At 38.5% G+C, this 25,010-nt stretch overlaps 1 protein-coding gene, 1 long non-coding RNA gene and 1 other non-coding gene across 3 annotated transcripts; all 3 read left to right on the top strand.

Annotated features, from left to right (window-relative positions):
• The first annotated feature begins 6,112 nt into the window (after positions 1 to 6,112).
• Positions 6,113 to 9,427, top strand: LOC143848421 (uncharacterized). The gene is made up of 2 exons (XR_013235389.1): positions 6,113 to 6,332; positions 8,811 to 9,427. It is a non-coding gene; the product is annotated as an uncharacterized LOC143848421 (long non-coding RNA).
• A 3,695-nt stretch (positions 9,428 to 13,122) lies between these two features.
• On the top strand, positions 13,123 to 13,777 carry LOC143860314 (arabinogalactan protein 13-like). Its single transcript, XM_077370896.1, has one exon. It carries the CDS (start codon positions 13,264 to 13,266, stop codon positions 13,444 to 13,446), a length of 183 nt encoding a protein of 60 aa, XP_077227011.1. The 5' UTR covers positions 13,123 to 13,263; the 3' UTR covers positions 13,447 to 13,777.
• Positions 13,778 to 20,000: 6,223 nt separating this feature from the next.
• Positions 20,001 to 20,127, top strand: LOC143870194 (small nucleolar RNA U19). The gene has a single exon (XR_013244984.1). It is a non-coding gene; the product is annotated as a small nucleolar RNA U19 (small nucleolar RNA).
• Positions 20,128 to 25,010: the final 4,883 nt, after the last annotated feature.

Genomic DNA, 25,010 nt, shown 5'->3' with positions numbered 1-25,010 from the left:
GGCTCGGCTCGGTCAGGCTCGCGAGCCTTACCGAGCTCGGGTTATATTATGTTCACACCCCTCATCTTCCCTGGACAGCCCTACTAGTGTAATTTGACTACTTTTTTTACACTATGGGGGGTGGTCCTAGTAACAAATGGGGTTCCAAAAATGAAGTGACATATTTTGCCCCCGTCTTTTCACTCCATGGACAACCCTTTTAATGTATATATTAATATATAATATATATATTTAAATATATTAAATTCTTAACGAGCCTTAACGAGCCGAGCCGAGCCGAGCCTGGCCTAACTCGGGCTCGGCTCGTTAAGGATTCGAGCCGAGCTCGAGCGAGCTTCCGAACCCGAGCCAAAATTGACACCCTTATGTGCGGGCCCTCTTTTTAGGGTTGGCCTACACGTGGCACATGTGGCCCCTCTTTTGTGTTGGCCACTACATGTGGATTTTTAATACAAGGAGTTTTGAAGTCAGGACCTTTGCTATGATACTATGTGAAACAACCAATTACTCCAAATGCTTAAGCTGCTGGAGATGGTGTTTTTTAATCTTTTTTAACACACAGAAAGGAGTATGTACTTAATTCACAAAATAAGTTGTTTGAGTCACAAAATCCTCTTAATTAATTGCTTTCAGTGTCCTTTTTTTTTTTTTTTTTTTTTGATCGGTGCTTTCAGTGTCCTTGATTTCGTGGAGGAAGCGAAATTTTGAATTTCTTCTTTTTGAATCTGTAACCATGCACGTAATCCTATATTAATTGTCACGATTATACCATAAACAGATGGTGCTGAATTTTATTAACTGTCATGTACTGAGACCTAAATAGATCAGACCTCCAAGATGAGCTTCATCACAATACCTAGAACACCATATCAAATCTTTCATCCAACAGGCATGGCAACATCGTGACTCTATTTTGCATGTCTTGACCCGTATCGGAGTGGGATAGCTCTAATCCCAAGTAAATTGTTAGCTTAGAGACTCCATTAATTCCAGCAGACACATAAATGTAGGCTACTGATATTGGCCTTGTCATGTTTTTGATAATTGAACTAACTTATGAGCTTCTCTTTTATTATGTAAACAAATGTCAAAGATCATGACAGATCCCAAAAAGCTCTCATAAGCCAATTAAAAAAGTAGTGATATTAAACTTCAACTTCCTTACAAAGTAAAAAGTTATCAGATGCATATGGGTCACCACTATGAAATGAATATGTATCAATCATGTATTTGTAAACATGCAATAACAAGCAATAACATATTATAGATTAATCAAATTTAATTAAAATTATCAGTATGCACAAATCAACACATATTCAACATATCAATAGAGAATTAACTTTAATACTTCATGTCCATGCCTGGAATAATTTTAGTTAATTCTACAATAAATTGTGATCAGAAGTGTGATTTTTAACTCCTTAGAATGGTTGATTTCCAAAAATAAGATTTGGGCTTCGATCACAGAGGCCAGAGAGAGTGCGAGAAAGCTCTAAAGGATACACCATTGATAGCGTGCTAAAAAGGTGCATAAAGGGTAGTAAAATTAATCTAGGCCCATTGGTGGGCATAATGGAAAGTATAAGATTTTAGGGCTCAAGTGTAAGATATACTTGGTTAAAATGAATTGGATACAGCTATGATTTGACCGACACTTCGAATTTATTGCCAATGACCAACACTTCAAATTTATTGCCGACACTAGGGCTGCACAACAAAACCGCTCAAACCGATAAACCGAACCGAATCGGTTCGGTTCGGTTTTTGTACGATTTTCACAAAACCGATCCAATCAGTTCGGTTCACGGTTCAAAAAATATTAATCCGCCAATCCGAACCGAACCGGCAATTGATATGAAAACCGAACCGAACCGGTTCAGATATCTCTTTTTAGTATTTTTTGCCGTTCAACTTCAAACTTCAAACGGTTCGTCCTTTATCTCCAAAATCAAACGGTCCAAAGTTGTCCATTATCCCCAAATCAAACGGTTCGCCCAATATTAATCAATTATGTCTTTTTCTATTTATGACTGCCCATTACTTATAGGTAAAATACAGATAAACCGTGAACCGAATCGGTCAAAACCGGTTCGGTTTGATTCGGTTCAACTGCCAATCGGTTCGGTTACAGTTTGGAAAAAATCCAAACCGATGGGATCGGCTCGGTTTAAGAAATTCCCTTAAACCGACCCGGACCGAACCATGTGCAGTCCTAGCCGACACACATGTCGTGTTGTGTCTGACACGACACCCGTGTCCACACGTATCGACACTCCTCTGTGTCGACACTCCTTTGGACACTTTTAGATGTACTGCTAGAAGTGTTAGGAACTTTATATGTATGTATGTGAATGAGTGTGACACTACTTCTAGTTTTTTAGGGGTTTTCATGTTAGATACCTTGTATCCGTGTCTTAAGTCGGTAAAAACTCAGCACACGAATCCGTGTCCACAAATTATGAGTATGTGTACTTCCTATTTTAGCAGCGTCCCCGTTTCTAAATTTTGGGAGTTTACCGTGTCTGATACCCGTGTCCGTATCAAGACGCGACATTAATGTCCATGTCTACAAATCATAGGGATAAAGTAAGGATGATAATGTGTTTAGTTTTATGGTGTGGACTTTATTAGAGTTTATAAGCTTTTCAAAGAGCATTGCCTAAAAATACCTTTTTCCCTTTGGAGTATTTTTTATTTGTTTTTCCATAAAATTACACTTTTTACCCTATATCCAAACGCCCCATAAAATGCTTGCTTAGCTATAAGATGATGGAAATCAGAGTAGATCAAATGCAAATGCAAATGCGGGGTGAATAGATGAGACAAGAGATCTTCTTAGGCTACAATGGCAGAGGGTTTTCACTACCTTCAAAGGGTTTTCCTTACATGTGTTTTCTGTTTGTAAATAGTCCCTTATCAGCAACCATTACAATCCAACAGCTAAAAACACATGTTCTTTTTTATGGTATTAAGTTACATAAGAAATTTATGGTATTTATGTTACATGGACTGCATGAAGAACTGTGTGTTTCTAAGGCCTATTATAGATCACTAGATTCGGTCGAGGTTAAATATAAAGCCTATGCCCCTGTTTGGATTGAAGAATTTGCTGGAAAAGTTTTGACAAGAAAAACTTTTCTAAACTTTCATGCTTTTCCATTGTTTCATTACATATGAGAAAAAAATTGAACAGCGGGGGTTCGTTCAAGTTTTATTTACAGGGACCTTCAATTTATAACGATTTTCCTAAAATTTTCCTAAGAAAAAAATTTCATCAAATATGTTTTCCCTGAAATCCAAACAGGCCCAAGAGAACAATGCTAAAAAGACGTCTCTGATAGGGTCCTTCCTAAGACACTTTCCCTGCAGATGGATCGGTTGGTTGACTTACACCCTTGTATAAAGCCTAAGTGTGTCAAAGTATAGTCTTTTTGGTGCATTGGGCTAGCATTTCTATTATTAAGACAAATCGTGTTGGGACAACATATCCTTTGTTCTCAAGACATGATATACACAAAAATTTTATGACATTGTCATGTGTCCTATAAAGAAAGCACAACTAGTATTATGGGCACACCTCTATAAGGCCAAAGTTATGGACCAGAAAATCCTTCACGTCAGGAGTTCACTGAACTCAAAAGGCTATTGGTGACAATGTTATCTAATATAATTAAGAAAATGATATCAGCACAACCATATTTTTTATATTTGCACAAACCCAGTTGTGTTTTAGCATTTAAAGAGCTGTCAAAAGCCTATTACATTTCCCATAAAGCTCTCAGCAGCCAATGAAAGAAGAAAAGACAGCTGGGTTTGTGCAAATATCAAAATATGGTTTTTCTGTAATTAATGTGTATTCTCTATGCAATGAAAATTTTCTTTTCATCCTAATGAAGAAAGAGCAATAGTTATGTAGCCAGTGAAAAACTTTTGGTAAGAAATAGACAATCTGCATATTTCTTTAAGTGACAAATGATGCATTCCACTCGAGGGTTGGATCACATAGAAACCTAAAACCTTGAATCACTTTATTTTATCCAATGTTACAAGAGAGAAACTTTAGTGATTTCCTTCAATTTGCTCAAGTTTTTGGGATGAAATAGGAAACTCTGTCGAATGGTAAAGAAAAACAAATCACAAAAGACTGCAGAAGCTTCATATCATGAAAATAGGATGAAGTTGCCCAATCTTCTAGTCCTTGTGGAGGACTAGAAGAAGTCTACAATCACATCGGTTTCGTCATGCATACAGGCATCTCTCAGTTGAAGAGAGAAACTATATATCTGTATTTATCTAATGTATTACATAAGAATATAGTGAAAGTAGGATCCTATGAAATGGGAGAATGTTTGAGTTATCTCTTAGACTTGGGCACTGTTCGTTTGAGATTATGCCAACTGATTGTGAGTCCAATAATTGGTTTTTGACTCATAATCTACTGGCATAATCTTAAACGAACACGGCCTTAGGGGCCGTTTGGATACGCGGATTTTAGAATCCGGGAATACTTCAAAATTGTAGCTAAGAGACAAGAGAAGAAGTGGACCAACCGTTGTTTTTTACTTCCCTTCTTTCCGTTAGCAAGAGAGTAGCAGATCCTTCCATATTTCCAAGTTTTGAAAATCTCAGGATGCAGGAGAGATTTTTAAAACATGAATTTCCCACTTAAAATCCAAGAAATGCTATCAGGACAGCATACAATAGCTTGGTCATGAACCCTCTTTTACACTGTTTTCAAACTAAAAACCTGGATTCTAAAATCCGCGTATCCAAATGGCTCCTTAATGTAACCCCACACTACCACCATGTCTCTTAGCACTGATATGTATTTAGTATTTTAATCAAACACGATTTTAGACAATTAAATTATTAATCCCATTAATGTGTTCTAGCTTAATTAGAAAAGTGTCTTGCGATGGGAAATACTAACATTGGTACCTGAATTACAAATATGTCTCTTCAGAATGGGAGAGAAGGGATTTAGAGAACGTGGGATTTGCCAGCGTCCATCACAGAAGAACACAGCCTTAGGACTCAGAATTGGATATTAGTTTTGGACTAGAATCGGTTATCAAATTCCAAAATAAACAGCGCCTTAGGGCGCCAATATATAAGGAATGGATTTGGCGTATATTTGAACACAAAGTTGTTTCTCAATCAATGCACTACATGGTTACCGCACCATATGTTTGACATCTCATCACCACCTCGTTGTTTCCTATTGTAATTAAACGTATGTCGATTTTCAATGCACATGTTTGAGGAGGCATGTTATAACATATCAAATCTTCTATCTTCGGATTGCTTGGATGGTAGCTTAGGCACGTAGGGTGTATTAAGCAACTAATATTGAGTGAGACAAAATCTTTATTTTGTTATTTCCATACTTATCTTAATATCTTTCTTGATCTGTCTAGATCTGTCATGTTATCCCTGTTTTATAACACTCATCAGGGCTCTTTGTAATCAATCAAGGTCAGTGGAAATCACTAATTTTACGCCTCACATATAAATGCCCCCACAATTTTTGCCATAAATCATCAGAAACAAGTTTTGTTGGATGGAAGAACAAAAAGATAGAGACAAGTAGATGTGGGTCATACCCTGGCCTCTCACAAAAATCAGTCCAACGACATAAATTCAGTCAGTATTGAATTGTATTGTTAGAATGAGGATGAGAGGTATTGAATTGTATGGTTAGAATGAGGATGAGAGCTACGTTTGTTCTGCTATGCTCTTCAGCTTAGTAAAATGTAGGGCCTCTTTGTATTCCTATAGAAATTGCCGGAATATATATCATCTTTATAGTTTTATGAGGATAACTAGCTGCACGCGTGGTCCACATATGCACCTCAAACAGGGAGACATGTCTCTGTCCACTGCTTAATTTTAGGGTTCCCCTGCTTTACGCATTCGCCCCCCTTATAACCTGATTTGACGTGAACAGTGGGCAACTTTAACTCTTTTTGACGTCAAATCACAATATCAGGGGGGCGCATGCGTAATGCAGGGGGAGTGAAAGTATCATCGCGCTAATTGTAAAGGCAGGTAATTGTTCTACATGTGTGAGGTGCATTTACACACCTTATCTTTTGTTGGGTCCCAGGTTGAACTCACCTGTAAAAGCTAGAAGTGAAGGGAGGGTGTCCAAGTCCTTATAAGCCTTTCATCCATTCAAATTTCCGAGGTGGGATCTTTTGCTTTCCCATGGAACCCCCAACAAGTCTACAGCTACTATGCCTCAAACTTTTATATGCATCTTCAAATTATACAGTTAATGGCTTCCAAAGCAGTCTTATAACATTTGAAAAAATGCCAGCTTCATATACAAGGTCAGAATATTCACCTCTACATTCATAGGTCTATTGCTAGTATTTCTCTAAATATTTTATATGCAAGAAAGAATATTAGCTTAAAATAACTTTATTTCAAGGGATTTCCCAGGAAGATTTCGTGGCCCCTCCTTTTCAAGAGAGAAGAGCTTACCTCATATGAATTAGATGAATAAGAGCTACAAGGTGGGCATACGGGCCACCTTGTAGTTTATTGAAATTCTTCTAGTTTATAAAGTTCTAAATAGCCTCAAGGGCCACCAACAATTTCCCATTTATTATATTTGACGCAAAAATTTTAGTCTTATGAAAGCAAACCACAACTTAATAGAGTTAGAAATCTTGGCCAAGACTGCATGCTAAAAGTCTTGCCCAATGTGTCTTCTAGGAAGAAAACCACAACCCCTTCTCTTTATATATCAAATCCTTTGTCTTCTGTCTCTCTTTCATTATTTTGCTTATTATTCCTCTTTTCATCTCTGCTCCAAAGAGGAATAGTAGAAACTAGCATTTTTATCTTTGTTCTTATTCTTAAAGGGTTTGAAGTTGAGGTTCTTTGCTCTTGTGTTGATGGCTTTGGTCATGGGCTCGAGCCCTACGTTCGATGGCTTTGACCATGAGTTGAATTTTAAAGACGCATATGCACCCGCACCGAGCCCTACGTCCGATGCGACTGTTTCCGTCCCCACAATCTTCGCCTCCTTAACGGCTCTTATCTTTGGATTGTTCTTCTGCTGAGGATTATTTATTTTACCTTGTTTTACATGGGTCTTTGATATGGAGACTTTTTCTCTCATTTGCTCCTTCTAGAAACAACAAACTCTCTCTCTCTCTCTCTCTCTCTCTCTCTCTCTCTCTCTCTCTCTCTCATAAATATGATAAGTTCTTGGAGCAGGGCTCTCTCTCACATATAAATGTGACTAAGTCTTCGCTAATACACATTAGAGTTTTCTTTGAGTAGAAAGAGTCACAGGCCGAAAGCTTCAAACCACACAAGTTTCCACTATGCACATTAAAGAGTCACAAGACTCGACCATTTCTTTATGTCTTTAATAACCCTCGTGTAATTTGTGGTATTGCTTTCACCCCTTCAAATCCCAACTAGAGGCAACACCGCACCACAAGCTCCTCTTAATTTGCCAAATGAAATTAGGCCACATTTGGATACCAGCAAGATTTAGATTTGGATTTAGTTGATATTTTGAACTAGATCAGATCTTTAGATTTCCAAATCAGCTACGACAGTGCAAAAAATTCCAATTTTCAATTCTTTTCTACGAGACATTATTTGGAAATCAATATTTGTGCAACTTCCGTCACCATCGCTGCTCCTCGACGTTGCTCCAGCAGCAAGAGACATCCCTCCCTCCCTCCCTCCCTCTCTCTCTTAAAACATGATCATGAAGATGATTGATGTGTATTGTATCCAAAACTCAAATCCAAATCAAAATACAAATGCATGAGGTATCCAAACGGGCCCTTAGGTTTTCAGGAGCCTGTATATGTTGAAATTCTGATGAATTTGGCATCCGCACGGTAAAGACAATATCATACCAAAGGTGTGGACAACGCTATAAAGACAAGTTTCCTATATTGATGTTGTTTAACATCCCTCATGACTAAGTGCATCACTGATAAATCGGTCTTTCTGTTATGTACCAAACTAATACACAAAGCTCCAAGAATTATGAAAAGCGCTGGGCTAGCCCCTTTAAACCCGTTCTGTAGGGTCCACCTAGTCTTGCACCAGGTTGGGTCCCAGCTAGTCTCGTACCTATGTAGGCCACCACTTGGTATCAAATAACATGCCATCATGCATCCACATCTGCCATCCTCGGAAGCCTATTCTATGGTGGATTTCACTTTGGCCTTTTTTAAGGTAGCCATTTCCACTGGTAGCCCCTTCCATGGTGGCCCAAATCTTTAGTCACTTCGCTAGACTTTTCATTCTATCTTTTTTTCTTAATCATGTAGCCCTTTTCAGGTAGTCCTCTCCACAAGATACTCATTCAGTTACTCAAACACTAGGTGTGGTGGTTGCTCTCATACCAATTGTTAAGTACCTAATTAATATTCCAAAAGCTCTAGAACTAATGGAACATATCAGGCTAGCCCCTCTAAACATGTTCCATATATACTAGTATGGGTCCCACATATTCTCATACCTAAAAAGGCCCCCACATAGGTGTTAACTTACCAACTTCTCCAATAGCTCAACCTGTTGGAGAAAGGCAGTATTTAATCTTTTATACTTTAACACTCCCCCTCACGTGTGGCCCCACTTTCTAGGGTTGGCCTACACGTGGCTACATGTGGCCCCACTTTAGAATTTAGCCATTGCATGTGGATTTTGCGCATCTGCTCTGGTACCATGTTAAGTTACCAACTTCTCCAATAGCTCAAGCTGTTGGAGAAAGGCAGTATTTAATCTTTTATACTTTAACAATAGGATCATAACACTTTCTCTTTCTTGTGAAGGGCTAAGATTAAATCTCACTAAAAGCAGGTTTCTTAATATGTGCTCTTCACAAAAACATGAAAGAGTGATTTATGGATGCACATCGGTGGAGGTGAAACGATCTCTCTTATATGATGTATGCTCATATTTTTCCTCGGCAAAATATAAGTAGGCCTGGTTGGAAGTAGAAGTGGGCCAATGTTAAAAACTGTTTATCATCTTCCTATCAGTTGGCCCGATCAAAATCCACTCTCATCGGATAATTCTAAAGGTGGGGCCAAACTCGACGGTATAGATCGATGCCCATTTACATGCTCTTGATCATGGGATTGGTACACTTTCTCAGCGTGTTCTAAGGTGGGACCTGGTAAGTGGATGGTCTAGATCATTATATCTGGGGACTGACATGTAAGATCATGAAGGCCGTTGTGTCATATTATCATGCATAGTTGTTATATGGAACAGTTTTTATTTTCACCCCCCTGTAGTACGTATTCGCCCCCCTGTTATCGTTTATTTTGACGTCAAAAAGTGTTGAAGTTGCCCACTGTTCACGTTATCAGTGGTTTGGAGGTCGCCCTTCATCTTTTGAGACATAAACATTTTTCATAGTAAAGTTGGCATGTGATGAGTCGCAGACTCTGTCTCTTCTTTTTGTCGTTCTACCACGTAGAAGAAATCCATTGTTTTTTGAAAGAAAGCAAAAGAAAAAATTATCATAACATGGGTCCAAACTTTGGATACTTTTTAAAAGAGGAATTTTCTAACGGGTATATTGAACATTGTATGACTGATATTCCCTACATTATTTTGATAATGGCACTACTCACTTTGTTTTACATTTTCAGGGAAATGACAAGAACATATCCATGTTCTAATAATTGCACTAACTCATCTCGACTTTTATTATTTGAAGTGCAATCAAAGATTATTATGTTTCCCAAAAAGCTAGCTCTCAAAAGCTAATTACAAAGGGAAAAGACAAGCTGAGTTTGTGCAATTATTAAAACATGGTTGTGCTGATATCATTTCTCTTTTTTTCATTTGATGTTCATAGCATCACGAGGTGTGGCACGCTTAATTAGTCAGGGTGATGCCCTTGATATTTGATCCAACAACAGTGGACTTTATCATTAAATCCAACACCCACATCATATAATTTCACCATATTATTAGGGAAATGATATTTACGCCCCTTTTATCACCAGGGACACCCATTTACCAGTGTACTTTGCAATCAAAGCCTCTGGATTTTTCTGACATAAAGTACATGAGCCCCCTTTTTGCCATTGATACACTGACGTTGAGTGTCCCTGGTGATGAAAAGGGACGTAAATATCACTTCCCTATTATTATTAAGCGTTCAAACTACAGTTAGTTACTTTGAAAATTGTAAAAAACAAAATGCAAAATATAGTAGTGGTAATATCATTCCTCACCCAACTATATATCCAAGCTTGCTCATATGGATATCCGTAGGCTAGTGAAAAATAGGTGTTTTTATGACTAAATACTTAGGCTAGTGAAATTAGCATTGCATGTTTTGATAATGGGCCGACCTCACCTTGTCGTTTCTTTTTAAAATGGCTACTAAGAGCTTTTGGGAATTGTAATAGCTTTTGATAGCTTGTTAAATAACGTACGACGTAATGGAAATATCTTGGTCTAAATCTGGTGGTTTGCAGAATTCGAGACCTAATGATGTTCGGTTCGTCACATGAATGGAGTGGAAGAGTTGGGCGGCCATGGAAATATCTTGGTCTAAATCTGGTGGTTTGCAGAATTCGAGACCTAATGATGTTCGGTTCGTCACATGAATGGAGTGGAAGAGTTGGGCGGCCATGGAAATATCTTGGTCTAAATCTGGTGGTTTGCAGAATTCGAGACCTAATGATGTTTGGTTCGTCACATGAATGGAGTGGAGGAGTAGGGCGGCCGTTCAACTCTTTGGGACTGTATTTATTCGTTTTTCGATTCTCCTCCCGCCTCCTCCCCAGTTCGTGTTAATAAAAAAGGTCAATGCGAGGATTTAACTTCAAAGTAATCACTAGAGTTTGCCCTTATCTGAACAGATCTTGTTAGGAAATAGGACTTCATAGTGAGCTCCAAATATACACAATTGGGGTGGGATGACTCCTACAAGCTTTCCCCTCCTCCCCTACGAAATGAGCGTGAGAGTTCCCCCACAAATGACTCAAGTAGCGAAGGCCCTTTCTTTCACGCTTAGTCAACGCTTAGCTGTAGCCAAGAATACTGTGTTGATACAAATGGGTACCATGAATGATCAAATGGTGAAGATGCAAATAATCAAAGTAAGAAACAGGAGGAGATTAGAAGGAGCAAAAAAGAAGCAGGCAAGGCAAGCCGAAGCTTTCTCTTATAGACTCTATTTCCCCACATATGCAGCTGGCTTCACGGAAATAAGTCTCAAAGATACAATGCCTACATCAAGAACAAGGGCTCCACCTCAAGTTCAAGACAACCAGTTTGCCCAACTTAGAGAAAAAGGAAGAAGAAGAAAGGGAAGAAAAAAGTATTTTGAAAATGACCCGAGCCTTCTTTTATAGAAGATGAAAAGACATGAAAGCACCCTTTCATTCAAAATAACACATTTTCACAACTCAAATATCTTTTGAATGGAAATCCGATTTCATAAAAGAAGTGTGTCTTTGTAAAAAAAAATTTATTTTTCAAATTTTAAAAATAAAATATTTTTCAAATTTCCAACATACTACTAGCCAATCAGCTAGAGCCAAATCTTCGATTGCCGACCAGAGTCACCGATGATACTCCCCTTTCAAGCTGAGAGAGATTCAATAAGATACTTAGGTAGAAATAGAGAGAGCTAAAAACTGAAAAGTATGTATAGAGAAATTTATATATGCTGCATCTAGTAATCAACATTTACAAGATATTTAAAGAAATTAAATCTGCCCCTTCATTTGATAGGGTTGCCCCTCCTAGTGGTTAATTTTATATTTTTTTGATGGGTAACTAGTGGTTCTATAAGTAAGGAAAAGGATTAAAAATCAGAAAAAAGAGGGTGACCATGGTTAAATTTGGGGTGTCTATATTATGAGCAGATATTCAATACATATGAAAATAATTACATTTATAAGGTGTTGAATAGTTAATAGGAAATTTTCATTTATAAAGTTTTAAATAGCCTCGAGGGCCACGGAATTTTTTTCCCATTTATTATATTTAACCCAAACATTTTAGCCATATGAAAGCAACCCACAACCTACTACAGAAAGAAGTTTTGCCCAAGCCAGCATGCTAAAAGTCTTGCCCAGGAAGCAATATAACAGTGACTTTCTTTTTTTATGATTTTCCAACTAAATATGCAAGAACATCATATTTATTCTAATTTTTTTTAAAGTTTAAAAAAGACCATAAAAAAAGGGAAATGTTATCAGCACTACTGTATTTTGATGAGGGCACTCCTCACTTTAATAAAAGCACGGTATGGCCCACACCATAGGATGATCCAAACCGTCCATTTGATGGGCCACAACCTAAATAGGTTGTGCCTCAAAAATCATTTCCTTAGGCTAATCCTAACCCTAACCTAACCCTCTGATCTATAGAGGGTTAGATCAGCCCTCTAACATTTAGATCGGAGGGTTAAGATAAACCTATGGAAATAATTTTTGAGGCACAACCTATTTAGGCTGTGGCTCATCTAATGGACAGTTTGGATCTTCCTATGGTGCGGGTCATACTGTACTTTTAATAAAGTGAGGAGTGCCCTCATCAAAATACAGTACTGCTGATAACATTTCTCTAAAAAAAAATTGGAAATTTATATCTATGCTCAAAGTATAGAACCCGTATCACTCGCATTGCAAAAAAAAAAAACCAGCCTCTTACTTTCATGTGTCATGTGAGATTAACGGAGTGCTAAATTGAAGCGCATTCATCAATCCTTTATTTTTACGTTTTTCAGTGCCATTATAAATTCACTTTGGTGACGTGAACCCTTGGGTTTAGAATTCCTGTGAGATTAATCTCACGAATCTCACCAAAACACGTGTTTTCTAATCTCAGCCCTTCACACGAAAGTGAGAACTCCCAAGTTGGAAAAAAGTTTAAATTAAGAGGGGGGTGTGGGAACCAATTCAAAGGGGTGTTTTCAAGGAGCGGAAGGCTACAAGAAAAGGCTTAAAAAAAAACAAATGGTTGTTAGGACAGAGAGAGCCACGAGGATGGTGCCAGCTGTGAGGCACCAAACGAAAGACACCCTGTCTACAACGGGCAGTCCGGGCAGCTGCCCGACCCAACGGTACTTTCTCCCCACCCCCCTTCTCTTTATATAAATCCACCCCACCCATCCCTCTTTAATTCTCAAATCCATTCCCTCTCTCTTTCATTCTTTTGCTCACTATTCCTCTTTTTCATCTCTTCTCCAAAGAGGAATAGTAGTACCTTTCAATTTTGGTGTTTGTTATTCTTATTCATATTACAAGAGAAATGGAGGCTTTGAAGTTGAGGTTCTTTGTTATTGTGTTGATGGCTTTGGTCATGGGCTCGACCATGGCTTCGGCGGCGCACGCGCACGCACCCGCACCTAGCCCTACATCCGATGCGACCATTGCCATTCCCACCGTGTTGGCCTCCTTTTCGGCTCTTGTATTTGGATTCTTCTTCTGCTGATGATTATTTTGCCTTGTTTCACATGGGTCTTTGATATAGAGACTTTTTCTCTCATTTCCTCCTTCTGGGTGCTTATGAAATGACTCTATAGTTGACGAGAGAGGGCTTGATTTTTCTATTTGTTTGTTGGGTCTTTTTTTTTAATTTTGTGTTGTATTTGTTGGTTGTGATTGATATGTGGAAGGAGATTATTTTCTTAGCAGTGATGTAATTTTTTTAGCTTCGAAGAAAATAAGGCGAGGGATGGGTTGATTTCTTATATACCGCCATTAGTTTGCTATTTCTTATCTATCATTCTCTCTATGTATAAATAAAGAAAATTCTTTTCTCCCTTCTTTGTGTGTCTGTGTTATATATTTGTGGCGTTTCTTGTGATTAAATGATATTTCCACCCACGGACAAGAGGGTGGAAATATCACTCTTATCTATGCAAAGAGCCAAATTGTGGGGCCCCACCACGTGCACATGGTCCTCCGAAGTGTCAGTCTGGAGAAGGTTCTTATCGACTTATTGGAACTGAAAAGTGAAACATAATCGGACGGCTAGAAATGCAACACGTTGAAGGTGTCTACATGTTGTTCATACAGCTCACACCATTGGTTGAGGTGTGAGCTGTGTTTGAAATGATTGATGGATAGACACAATCATATTGCCCTTCACGATTTCAAATCTTTATAATAATTTTTGGTTGTCAATTGATAATTACAACCCTACTCTTGTTTTTACTTTTTAGGACCTCATTTTTCTCGTATCGCTTAATTTTTTTACTATGTACAAGGTTTTGTAGCACAATGGTGGGATCCACATTTGAGATTGATTGGGACCCATCCATCTAATGTTGGGACCACCAAATGAAGTCTAGTTCGTTTAAGGTGTGTTCGGAGTCAGGTGTTAGAATTGGCATCCTATTCTGATTCAGTCTGATTTAGACGTTTTATTGAAATAAAATAATAAATGAACAGAAATGAAACCTAAGGGCAGAATTGATGGGGAGAATGTTGGAATCTGTTATCTGTCCAACTGGTGATATTTTGAATTTGATGTAATTTTTTCTAGTAAATTTAACCTGGGAACCAGAATAAGAATCGGAATAGGATGCCAATTCTAATGCCTAATTTTGGCAATCTAATCGGACCTCTGTGGTTTAGCATCATGAGAAGTGTGATTTTAGGGTACTGCATATACACATCAATTAAATAGTGTATATGCACTATGCATACACATCAATTAAATAGTGATGTTGTGGGCCCGGGGCAGGTGAAATGGTATGGGGGAAATTCCTCGGGGTGGCTAGTTCTTTGCGTGTGGAGCCACAACCCAACCTCATAGTGAAATGGTATGGAGCCACAACCCAACGTCAAAGTGACTAGTCTGGAACTTGGCCCAAAGGTGGTCAGACATATATCAGAGATTTCAAATTTCTTTTCTTAGCCTTCTAATATTGTCACAAACTAACGGCTACATTACAGAGCAGTTAGAAAGTATTATTAGAAAATAAAATCAAATCGTAGATTGATTGGGGTGGATTTTAGATTGATTGGGTTAGATTTTAGATTGATTTGATTAGGTGGTAAATTAAGGAAGAAGGCTAGATTAAGTAACAAGATTAGATTAGGATTATCTCCCCAAATCATGTCATATCTCTTGCTATGTTTATCTTCTTAAGTGTTCTCTATATAAAGACTCATTAGGCTTCATTGTAATCCATCCAAGAAGAATTAAATATTGATGTTGTGGGCCCGGGGCAGGGAAATGGTACGGGGGAAATTCCTCAGGGTAGGGTGGGCTATTTCATTGCGTGTGGAGCCACAACCCAACCTCATAAGGAAATGGTATGGAGCCACAACCCAACCTCAAAGTGACTAGTCTGAAACTTGGCCCAAAGGTGGTCGGACATATATCAGCGATTTCAAATTTCTTTTCTTGTCCTTCTAATATTGTCACAAACTAACGGCTACAATTCAGAGCAGTTAGAAAGTATTATTTTTGTTTCGTTAAATAAATAAAGAAATCAAAGCAACTTTGCTATGAAAAGGGCTTCCTTTCTTCTCCAAATTAACTCTTGGAAGAAGCTTATGAGCCTGGTATTCTTTTTGGTTGAGGAAGTCTGATCTCTGTTCTTCTCTTTGGAGTTTGGCGCTCTTGTTTTGCTTCTGGTTTAGCTTTTCCGATTGTTTTTGCTTTCCCTTCTTATTGTTTGCCCCCAGCCTGTTGGTGGGTTTGCTCCTAAGCTTCATGTATTTCTCTTTATTTTAAAATATATCTAGTAGGGGTCTGCCTAACAACCCCAGCTTGCCCATAAAAAATATAAAAAAAAGAGCATTTTCTGGCAATAATATCCAGCACGGTTGCACATGGGCTCGCAAAAACAAGGCTGGGTGGTTGCTTTGTTTTTGTCATGAACCAAAAGAGTGAGGGCGTTTGGGGGGGGGGGGGGGGGGTGCTGCAATTAGAGTACCATGTTACTTCCCTTCCAAGATTTTAGGCTATTGATATTTGCACTACCATGTTTTAGTAATTACACAAAATTAGCTTGTCTTTTCTTTTCTTTTTTACTTGCTTTTGAGAGCTTTTAGGAAACGGTAATAACCATTAACAGCTATTTCAAAAAAGAAAAAGATAAGGTGAGTTTGTGGAATTATTAAAATCCAGGTAGTGCCAACATCGGTACCGTATTTTTTATTTTTTTCCCTTATTGCTGTTTATCCTCCACCTACATGTGGCATGTGCAAGTGGTGATTAGGACAGTTGATCTTGTCGTGGGATCTCATGGGGCATCACAAGAATTACATGATACGAAATCATATATTCGCCTTTTTTTGTTCCTTGGGCCTCCCCCTTGTAGTGTAAGAGGATGGTCATAAATACACCAAAGAGGGGCTGGCCCAAGGAAGAAAGGGGGGCAAATATATCACTTCCATATATGAAGTATGAAAATGCAAGCATGGCCCACTTGTTTAATTATCCAAACCATTTATCTGTCTACAATCGTTTAATTCTAACCCTCGGATTTGTGGGCATTAAGTAGACAGTGATAAAACAAGGAAGCAACTGTCTTTGTTCAGGGGCACAAATTAGAGAGTTGGAATTGGCATCCAGGGTGCCAAGTGGATTTTGATGCATGACCTGTCCCTAGCAGGGCCGCACCATTGGAGCCATGTCATCCTGGGTACATTTATAAGGGCACTGATTACCGTAGAAGCAAATGATGTGGCTCCAATGGTGCAGCCCTTGTAGCCCTTTTCTACAAGGGCTTCTGTGAGTTTAGCATCCCTCTCAAAATTTTGTTAATGTTTTAATGCAAAAAAGGTATAAAATTAATTTTTTTTTAAGTTTTACTCATTTACAATTGTGCCACACAATTTCAAAATGTATTTTGAGAGAGAGATAGAGAGAGAGAGAGAAACATAGGGAAATGATATCAATATAACCATATTTTGATATTTTCGCTAACCCATCTTGTGTTTTAGTATTTAAAGAGCTGTCAAAAGGTTATTGCATTGCCCAAAAGCTCTCACAAGACAATTAAAGAAGACAAAACAACTGGGTTTGTGCAAAATATCAAAATATGGTTGTGCTGATAACATTTCCCAATACATATTGTTAGTCATTTTGAACAGGGGTCTTATACATCCGGAGATGCTCCTTCTGAATAGGGGTCTTATAAGCGAACGAAATTATGATGGATTTTTTCATACATTGGTGCCCTCCAGTCAGACCTAGGACATTCAATCAAACTTTATAGCTAGTTTGATCCAAAATAAGTTGGACGTTATGATATGGATTCAAAGGGAACAGTTCGAACATACTGTTGTATCCAAATCTTGTTCATTAATGTTCGGATCCATGTATAGGGCCATTGAAACCACTAGCGATCGGATCCTTTGGATAAAGGATCCATGTCTAGGTCCATTGACACCCCTGGTGCCGATTGACATAATCACATGAGTCCCCTTCGCACGCACCTTCTTTCAGAACTTAAGGCACCCTGTTGTATTCTATTTTCAGGGGCCCTCCTGTGAACTTTCTTGCCTGAGCAGATGAATGGGCTATCCTAAAAATCTGATAACAACCCCCCTCCCCCCCCCCCCCCCCGGGCACTTTCTGGGGGGTGGGGAGGATATCATTTCCCTTCTTTTAACACAGATAGCCTAAAGAGGACTGCTCCAGTTGGGCGTGACCTCATTTGAATATAGGGTGGCTCCACTACAGCATAGCCTAGGAGATCCCACAAATCACGTTGATCGTGCAATCAGAACATCCAATGATGTATACTATTTTTCGTTGAATGTGAACCATTGCTTACATGTAGTTTTCAGCTATCCATGTCCAACAACAAAAAAAGTACATATTATTACATGTTAGGATTGAATTATGGGTCTGTTTTTGGGGCCATGGGAGACCCAAGGGAAGGGCTATTGACTGCAAGGTTCAAATCAATAAAAGGTGTGTCCATTTCTATTCATTCTTGTGGTTAATCTTATTCAATTCTTCACTTTTTTCTACGTAAATATCGATTGGGGAAACTATCATTGCCCCAAACGTCCAATGGACCTAGACAGTGTTCAATAGATCCAAAGAATCCGAACTTAATTGGACGAACATGGAAACATAAGCACAAGCAAGATCGGGCCTAGACATAACCAGAAAATCCGTCAAAGTGTCCTATATCCAATTGAGGTTGCTATTGTATGAAAATATGATACATACATGTTATGATGTATAAGAGGAAGTTGCAAGGCAGTTATTGTAGGGATTTCCATTTAGGTTTATGGGTACGTGTTTTAGAGTCATAGGTGGTAGTTATTGCCTATGTGTCATGTAATAGGGCTAGTGGGTAGGGATGTGGCACTACTTTTATTCTTGTATTTAAGATTGTATTTCAATGGAATGGAGGAGGAGAAGAAATTTACAGCGCAAAGGAAACTTTGTTCCAGGAGAGTTATGGTTCCTCTCAATTAGAGCCATTAGGAGGTCCGGTTGCCTCGAGTCAACCTCTTTCTCTATCTTTTTCTCTCATTTTCTTGTTTATTTGTGTTACGGCAAATTAGGCACGTAACAAAACCATTCATATAGTAAATGAAAATACTGAGAAATTATATGGTGCAAGGCCTTACCACAATAAGGCCCTTGTACGGTGGAAGTACCAACCTTGAAATTTGATCCAACAGCAGCTTCTCAAAAAGTGAGCTGCTATTGGATCAAATATCAAGGGTGGTAACCCTGCTGTATTGTTGTAAGGCCTTACACCATATAAAAACTCATAAAATTCTCTCTCTCTCTCTCTCTCTCTCTCTCTCTCTCTCTCTCTCTCTCTCTCTCTCTCTCTCTCTCTCTCTCAATGAGTCAATTCTTTCCCTAACCTTAAGCCCTAATCAATTAGACATCAACCTAACCATAGGCTTGATTACATTTTTAGTTTAGATTAGTCACTTGTAAGGGACCATTTTGACTGCATCACAATTAATAATAGACATAACATTCCAACTTTTTTTTTGGGAAATGATAAATGCGCCCCTTTTCATCACATGGGACACCATGTGCAGTGTACGTGGCAATCAAATCCGTTGAATACTTCTGACGTGAAGTACATCAACCCCTCTGCAGTCATTGATACACTGTTGCTGGGTGTCCGAGTGATGAAAAGGGGCTCATTTATCATTTCCCTTTTTTTTTCACCAAAATTATAACGGTGAGGACAAAACCCAAGACACTCTGACAGACGATCCGATTCGAAATGGATCGTGACCCACATTTAATGTAGAAGCAAATGAAGGGTTTTTGAAAGAAACTTATTTTGATGATCGCACTCCTCACTCTATTTAAAAGTATGGAATGGCCCGCACCATAGGATGATCCAAACCGTCCATTAGATGAGTCACAACCTAAATAGGTTGTGCACCAAAAGTCATTGCTTAGGTTGATCCTGATCCTCTATCTATAGAGGATTAGGATCAACCCTCTAATATTCAGTCCCTCTTTTTAATAATGTGAGGAGTGCGATCATCAAAATACGGTAGTGGTTTCATAAAGGAGTTCTTTATATAATGTGCGGCTATATTATTGTCCATAGTCCAGTATTTTTTAGAATGTACTGTATGGCCCACTTCATAAGATGATCCAAACCATCCATTTGTTGGGCCACAACACAAATAAAAATATGTTGTGCCCAGGATGATTGTAACCCTCCAAACTATAGTGGTTTATAATTTAGAGGGTTAGGATCATCCCGTGGAAATTATTTCTAGGACACAACCTATTTACGTTCTGGTGCAACAAATGGACGGTTTAGATTATTATCTTCACACACCAACGCTGTTTAAAAGGGTGTTTCTGTCATATCCCCATTGGTCGAAAGTCCATCCTATAAAATCCCTCTCAAGAAACCCTCAAAGCCCAAAAACCCTAGCGTGAGTTTACTGCAGTAGCGTTCCTTTGAAACCCATCTTTGCTCCTGTCCAACGCCTCCCCAAAATTCTCTGTTCAATCTTCTTCTTATTCTATCTGTTGATTTTCTGCCTCTTTGAGTAGCCATGTGTATTTCATCTTATAACATCTGGCTTAGTTAGGAGGCATAAATAGATTAAAGAGATTTTTTTTATCTTTCTCTCTAACTCAGGCCTTCTTGAGGGGACTCTACTCATTTCAAATCTATTGTCCCTCAAGCAGCCTTGGACATTTTCATTATACTCTTCCCTATCTAATATTTCAGATGTTGCTTTTTTTTTGTCTTTTTATGTATTTTTACTGAGATCTACCGCAGGATTACTGGGGTAGAATTAAAAAACGGTGATTCCGCCTCTCGAATAACGGGACGTGGAAAATCAATCTGCGTTCGGTTCAGACGGAGGCGTAGATTAAGAGAGCGGGTGTGTGTATTGCGCATCCCCCAACCCCGAATCGATCTTTTGACGGGAAGGAACAAATTCTTCCTCGTTTCTTTTCCTACATAGATTGCTTCGGACATCTGCTATAGTTCTACCCGGGTCCCAACATGTGGTATCACAGGTGTGTATTGCCCACACCCAACTCCGGTCGGGTTTTGAAGAACCCTACTGGACATAGTTCCGGAACCGGCACATATGGTTCGGTTCGGTTCCATATTTATATGGTTCGGTTCCGGTTCTGATATCGTGGAACCGATGGAAATTCGGTTCGGTTATGGGCTTGGGATCCCGGAACCGAACCAAAAACCCTCACCTTAAAACCCAATGCCTCATCGCTTGATAAAATCACCCCACCCCCTTTTAATTCACCCCTCTTTAACTTGTTACTTTGCCGTTAAATTTTAATTCACCCCCCAAATTTGTGCTTGATTATTCCAATTTGTGTATGTCTGTAGGTCATATATAATTTTTGCATTGCCCATATTTGTGCAAATTTGTGCTTAATTATTCCAAACAGGACCGAACCGATTATAAATACGATTAGGCAAAATATCTACATTTGGTGAAGGTTGGGTAAACCCATAACCAAACCAAACCGATTATATATTGTTCTGGTTCGGTTCCAAACATATATGGTTCGGTTCTGGTTCCAATTTCAGGGAACCGATTATATATTGTTCGGTTCTGGGTATGCCCCAAAACCGAACCGAACCATGTACACCCCTACGAGAAACTATCTTCGGTCGGATAATGATTTTTTTTTTTTCTGGGAAAACCCATGATTCTCACACCCAGCCCCACCCATGATAATTTTTCGTGTTGGGTCAGGCCGGGTTGGGTTTTTTAGATTGACGCGTTTTTTAGCTTGATTTGATGAATATGCTAACATGAAAAAACAAAAAAATTGAGTGTTTACTGTGGAATATAGAGATTAAAGTAAATGTTATGATGGTTTAGCAATTGAAAAGTGATTTATAGTCTAACATGAGTCCAGCCCTAATAACCTGTTTGCAAAGTCTCCTTCCAATCACAGTTAAACTTTTATAAAATAATTTCCCAAGTAAAACTTTTCTATGGTATACATTTTTGCCGAGTAAAGTTTTTATTTTTCATTAATCCATAGCACAGTGAAAGATAATGTAAAACAAATATAGTGATCCAATGACCACTAGTATTTGGGTGCAAAACTCAAACTTATTATTTACTACTAGCAGACTGTATTGGGGAGCACTGGACTTCATTTCTCCAACCTCTCAATTTAAATCAGAGACACCACCCAGCAGAATGCCATATACACACAGATTGAGAACCTCTTCCATTGAAATTGGGGATTCCTACCAAGTTTCTAGATTCTGGTTCATTGTGGGTGATGAGGTAATGCTACAGAACAGGGGATTATCTCTTAGGGTGCGTTTGGATCACCGGAATCGGGAATTGGTATCAATACCAGATTCCAATCCAATTCTAATTCCCTCATTAAACGGATAAAGATTCCAACTCTAGTGTTTGTGGAAGCCCTAGAATTATCCAGGGAATCAATCATTATTCCGATTCTACTGTTAGGTACAGTCCAGACTAACGTCGGAATGGAATCAAAGTTTCAATGAATATTTCAATCAATAATGCTTTTTTTAACTAAAAATGTAAAAGGACCAATTACCAATGGGGGACAAACATTAGGCAAAATTATCAACAGGACCCATGCTTTCAAATATTATCAACGGGGGACAAAAGAGGTCTTGTCAGTAAAAGCTGGACGAAAATACCCTTTAGCATATACAACACGTTTTGACTTTGGAAGGGGGTTTTCAAGTCTCTACGATTGGGGTTAACAGGTATCAAAATGAGGTTACCAATTTCAGAATAGTCCCTGAAAATTGGCCGAGGGTACTAGGGTTTTGGAAGGGGGTTTTCAAGTATTTGGGATTGGGGTTATCTAGTATCAAAATGGGCTTATTAAGTGCTTGATAATTGGCAGAGGGTACTAAAGTTTTGAAAGAGGGTTTTCAAGTTTCTAGGATTGGAGTTATCTAGTATAAAAAATGGGGTCACCAATTTCCGAATTGGGTGATCAAGTCCCTAAAAATCGGCCAAGCGTACTAGAGTTTTTGAAGGGGGTTTTCAAGTCTCTGGGATTGGGGTTATCTAGCATAAAAATGGGGTTACCAATTTCTGAATGGGCTTGTCAAGTCCTTGAAAATTGGCCGAGGGTACTGGAGTTTTGGAAGGGGGTTTTCAAGTCTTTAGGATTGGGGTTATCAGGTATCAAAATGGGGTTACCAATTTCAGAATGGGCTTATCAAGTCCCTGAAAATTGTCCGAGGGTACTAGAGTTTTGGAAGGGGTTTTTTAAGTATTTGGGATTGGGGTTAATCTAGTATCAAAAGGGGTTACCAATTTACGAATGGGCTTATCAAGTCCCTTAAAATTGCCTGAGGGTATTAGAGTTTTGGAAGGGGGTTTTCAAGTATTTGGGATTGGGGTTAATCTAGTATCAAAATGGGGTTACCAATTTACGAATGGGCTTATCAAGTCCCTTAAAATTGCCCAAGGGGACTGGAGTTTTGAAATGGGGTTTTCAAGTCTCTGGGGTTGGGGTTATCCAGTATCAAAATGGGGTTACAAAATTCCGAATGGGCTTATCAAGTCCCTTATGAACACGTTTTTACTTCCTGTTTTTTTTCACTCGTTCATTTTCACATTTTTTTCTTTCTACCGTACGATTCATCTTCATCATCCTCCATTGAAAGGGAGAAAGAGAAATACAAAACCCTACAACAAATGAAAAACAAAACCTAGATATAGAGAGATGGGAATGAACTCACGTTTTAAGTTTTCGAGCTTTCCCTCTTCCAATGGTGGCTAAAATGATGAAGAAGATGACTTGTGATGTAGAAAAAAACAAAGTTGAAAATGAAAAGGTGAAAAAAAAAGAGGGAAAGAAGGGAGAAGAGGGAAAAGTGGAAAAGCAAAACGTGTTGCTTAAGAAAATGACATTTTCGTCCAGCTTTTAATGACAAGACATATTTCGTCCCCCGTTGATCATTTCTGAAAAGCATGGGTCCTGTTGATAATTTTACGTAATTTTTGTCCACCATTGGTAATTGATCCAATGTAAAATCATATTTATTGTCAAGACATTGACACCCTGCCATCGATGGTAAACAACTTCTTTTATTCGTACAATCACACAGCCTTGTTTTAATAATGGCACTACTCTCTACATTTTAGTCACATAGTCACACTCCTCTCTTCATTGTTACTTCTTAGCCGGCTAGCCGCTCACATCCAATAGTAATTTGGTGGGTCCTACCTTTGATATACTATACGTAGAAGACTACGGATGATCTACACTAATTAGGTCCATCGACTGGCTACAAATAGATGGCTATTAACAAATTCTAGTGCAGCAAGTCAATGGACTAGCTACAAATGGATGGTTATAAACAAATTCTAGCCACCATCAAAATTCTATTCTATGGGCATTAATTAGGGCTAAGATTGATACTGACAGGCTATGGAGAGAGAGAGAGACCGTTCTCTGTTTCGTCAATAATTAGAGAGAGACCCTCTATCAATAGAAGAGATGAAAGAGTGAAAAAAAAAACATATAGACCTGTAGAATGAACCCCCTTTAATAATTTCTTGTATACTGCTTGTAACTTGTAACCAAGGGAGGATGGAAGAGTTGATATCTTGTGTGGGGGCAAGTGAGAGAGAAGATACAAAGGATGAGGAGAGGTCCTTGGACTTCATGATATCCTAGGAGGTGTTGGTTGCTAAAAAGGAGAGATTGTTTAGCAAGAGATGACGAATGAGAGCCCTTGGCTCTTACAAGATGAATTGTTGTTCCAAAATAAAAGGAAAGTTTGTGAATTTTGATTCAAGAATGAAGTTTTTAAGACAGGGTCATGAGATTGCTAATAGAAGTGAGCCTTTTATAAAGAATTAGGGGTGCAACTTGGGTCATGTTGGGTTGAGTTTTTGCTAAATGATGGATTGGAATCAACCTGAACCCGACCCAATTTTTAAGGAAAAGCTCAACCCGAATTTCGAAAAATTGACCCAAGTTGCACCCTATCAAGAATAAAGAACAAAAGTATGTTCCAAGTCGTAAGGTTTGGAGATTTTTTTTAAAGACTCTATATTTTAGGTTTAATTGGTATTTACATTTCTTAAAATGGCTAATTTTTCTGATTAAGCATGCAAAATGTCCATTGGTCAAATAGTCAACATTTTTTTAATATGTTTCTTTTGGGCCACATGCCATCACCAATGGGGTCCTCAATGTTGGGGGTTCCACGCAAAAACAATGATCCCACATCAGAAAAGTTGCAGGATGTGGATGGGCTTGTAGGTTTTGTGCACCCTCCCCTAAATGGCCAGCTTTTAAGAGTGAGTTCTGAAGAAACTAACACAATTTTACTGAATGCAAAATAGAATTGATTCAATATATTGCATTTTGCATACTTCTCTTTATACAAAGGTCTGCATTTATAGACTATAGTAGTCCCACGATTTACAGCACTTTCTTGGAATTAACAAACAACCTAAACTGACTCCATAAAAATAGAAACAAACAAATCATAAAGTGAAGATAAACTCTCCATGGAAATAGCAACAGAAACAGAGGTAAAATCTGATTCTTTATTCAACGAACTTGACGTGGTAAAGCAT

The sequence above is a fragment of the Tasmannia lanceolata genome, unplaced genomic scaffold (genome assembly GCF_043159265.1).
Source record: "Tasmannia lanceolata isolate RefF3 unplaced genomic scaffold, GAP_Taslan_0.1 ptg000003l, whole genome shotgun sequence".
Taxonomy (NCBI): domain Eukaryota; kingdom Viridiplantae; phylum Streptophyta; class Magnoliopsida; order Canellales; family Winteraceae; genus Tasmannia; species Tasmannia lanceolata.
This window is presented reverse-complemented; position numbering and strand designations above follow the sequence as displayed.

What these genes read in the sequence shown, in the direction of transcription:
- LOC143860314 (XM_077370896.1), top strand. Translation starts at nt 13,264, where the DNA reads ATGGAGGCTTTGAAGTTGAGGTTCTTTGTTATTGTGTTGATGGCTTTG.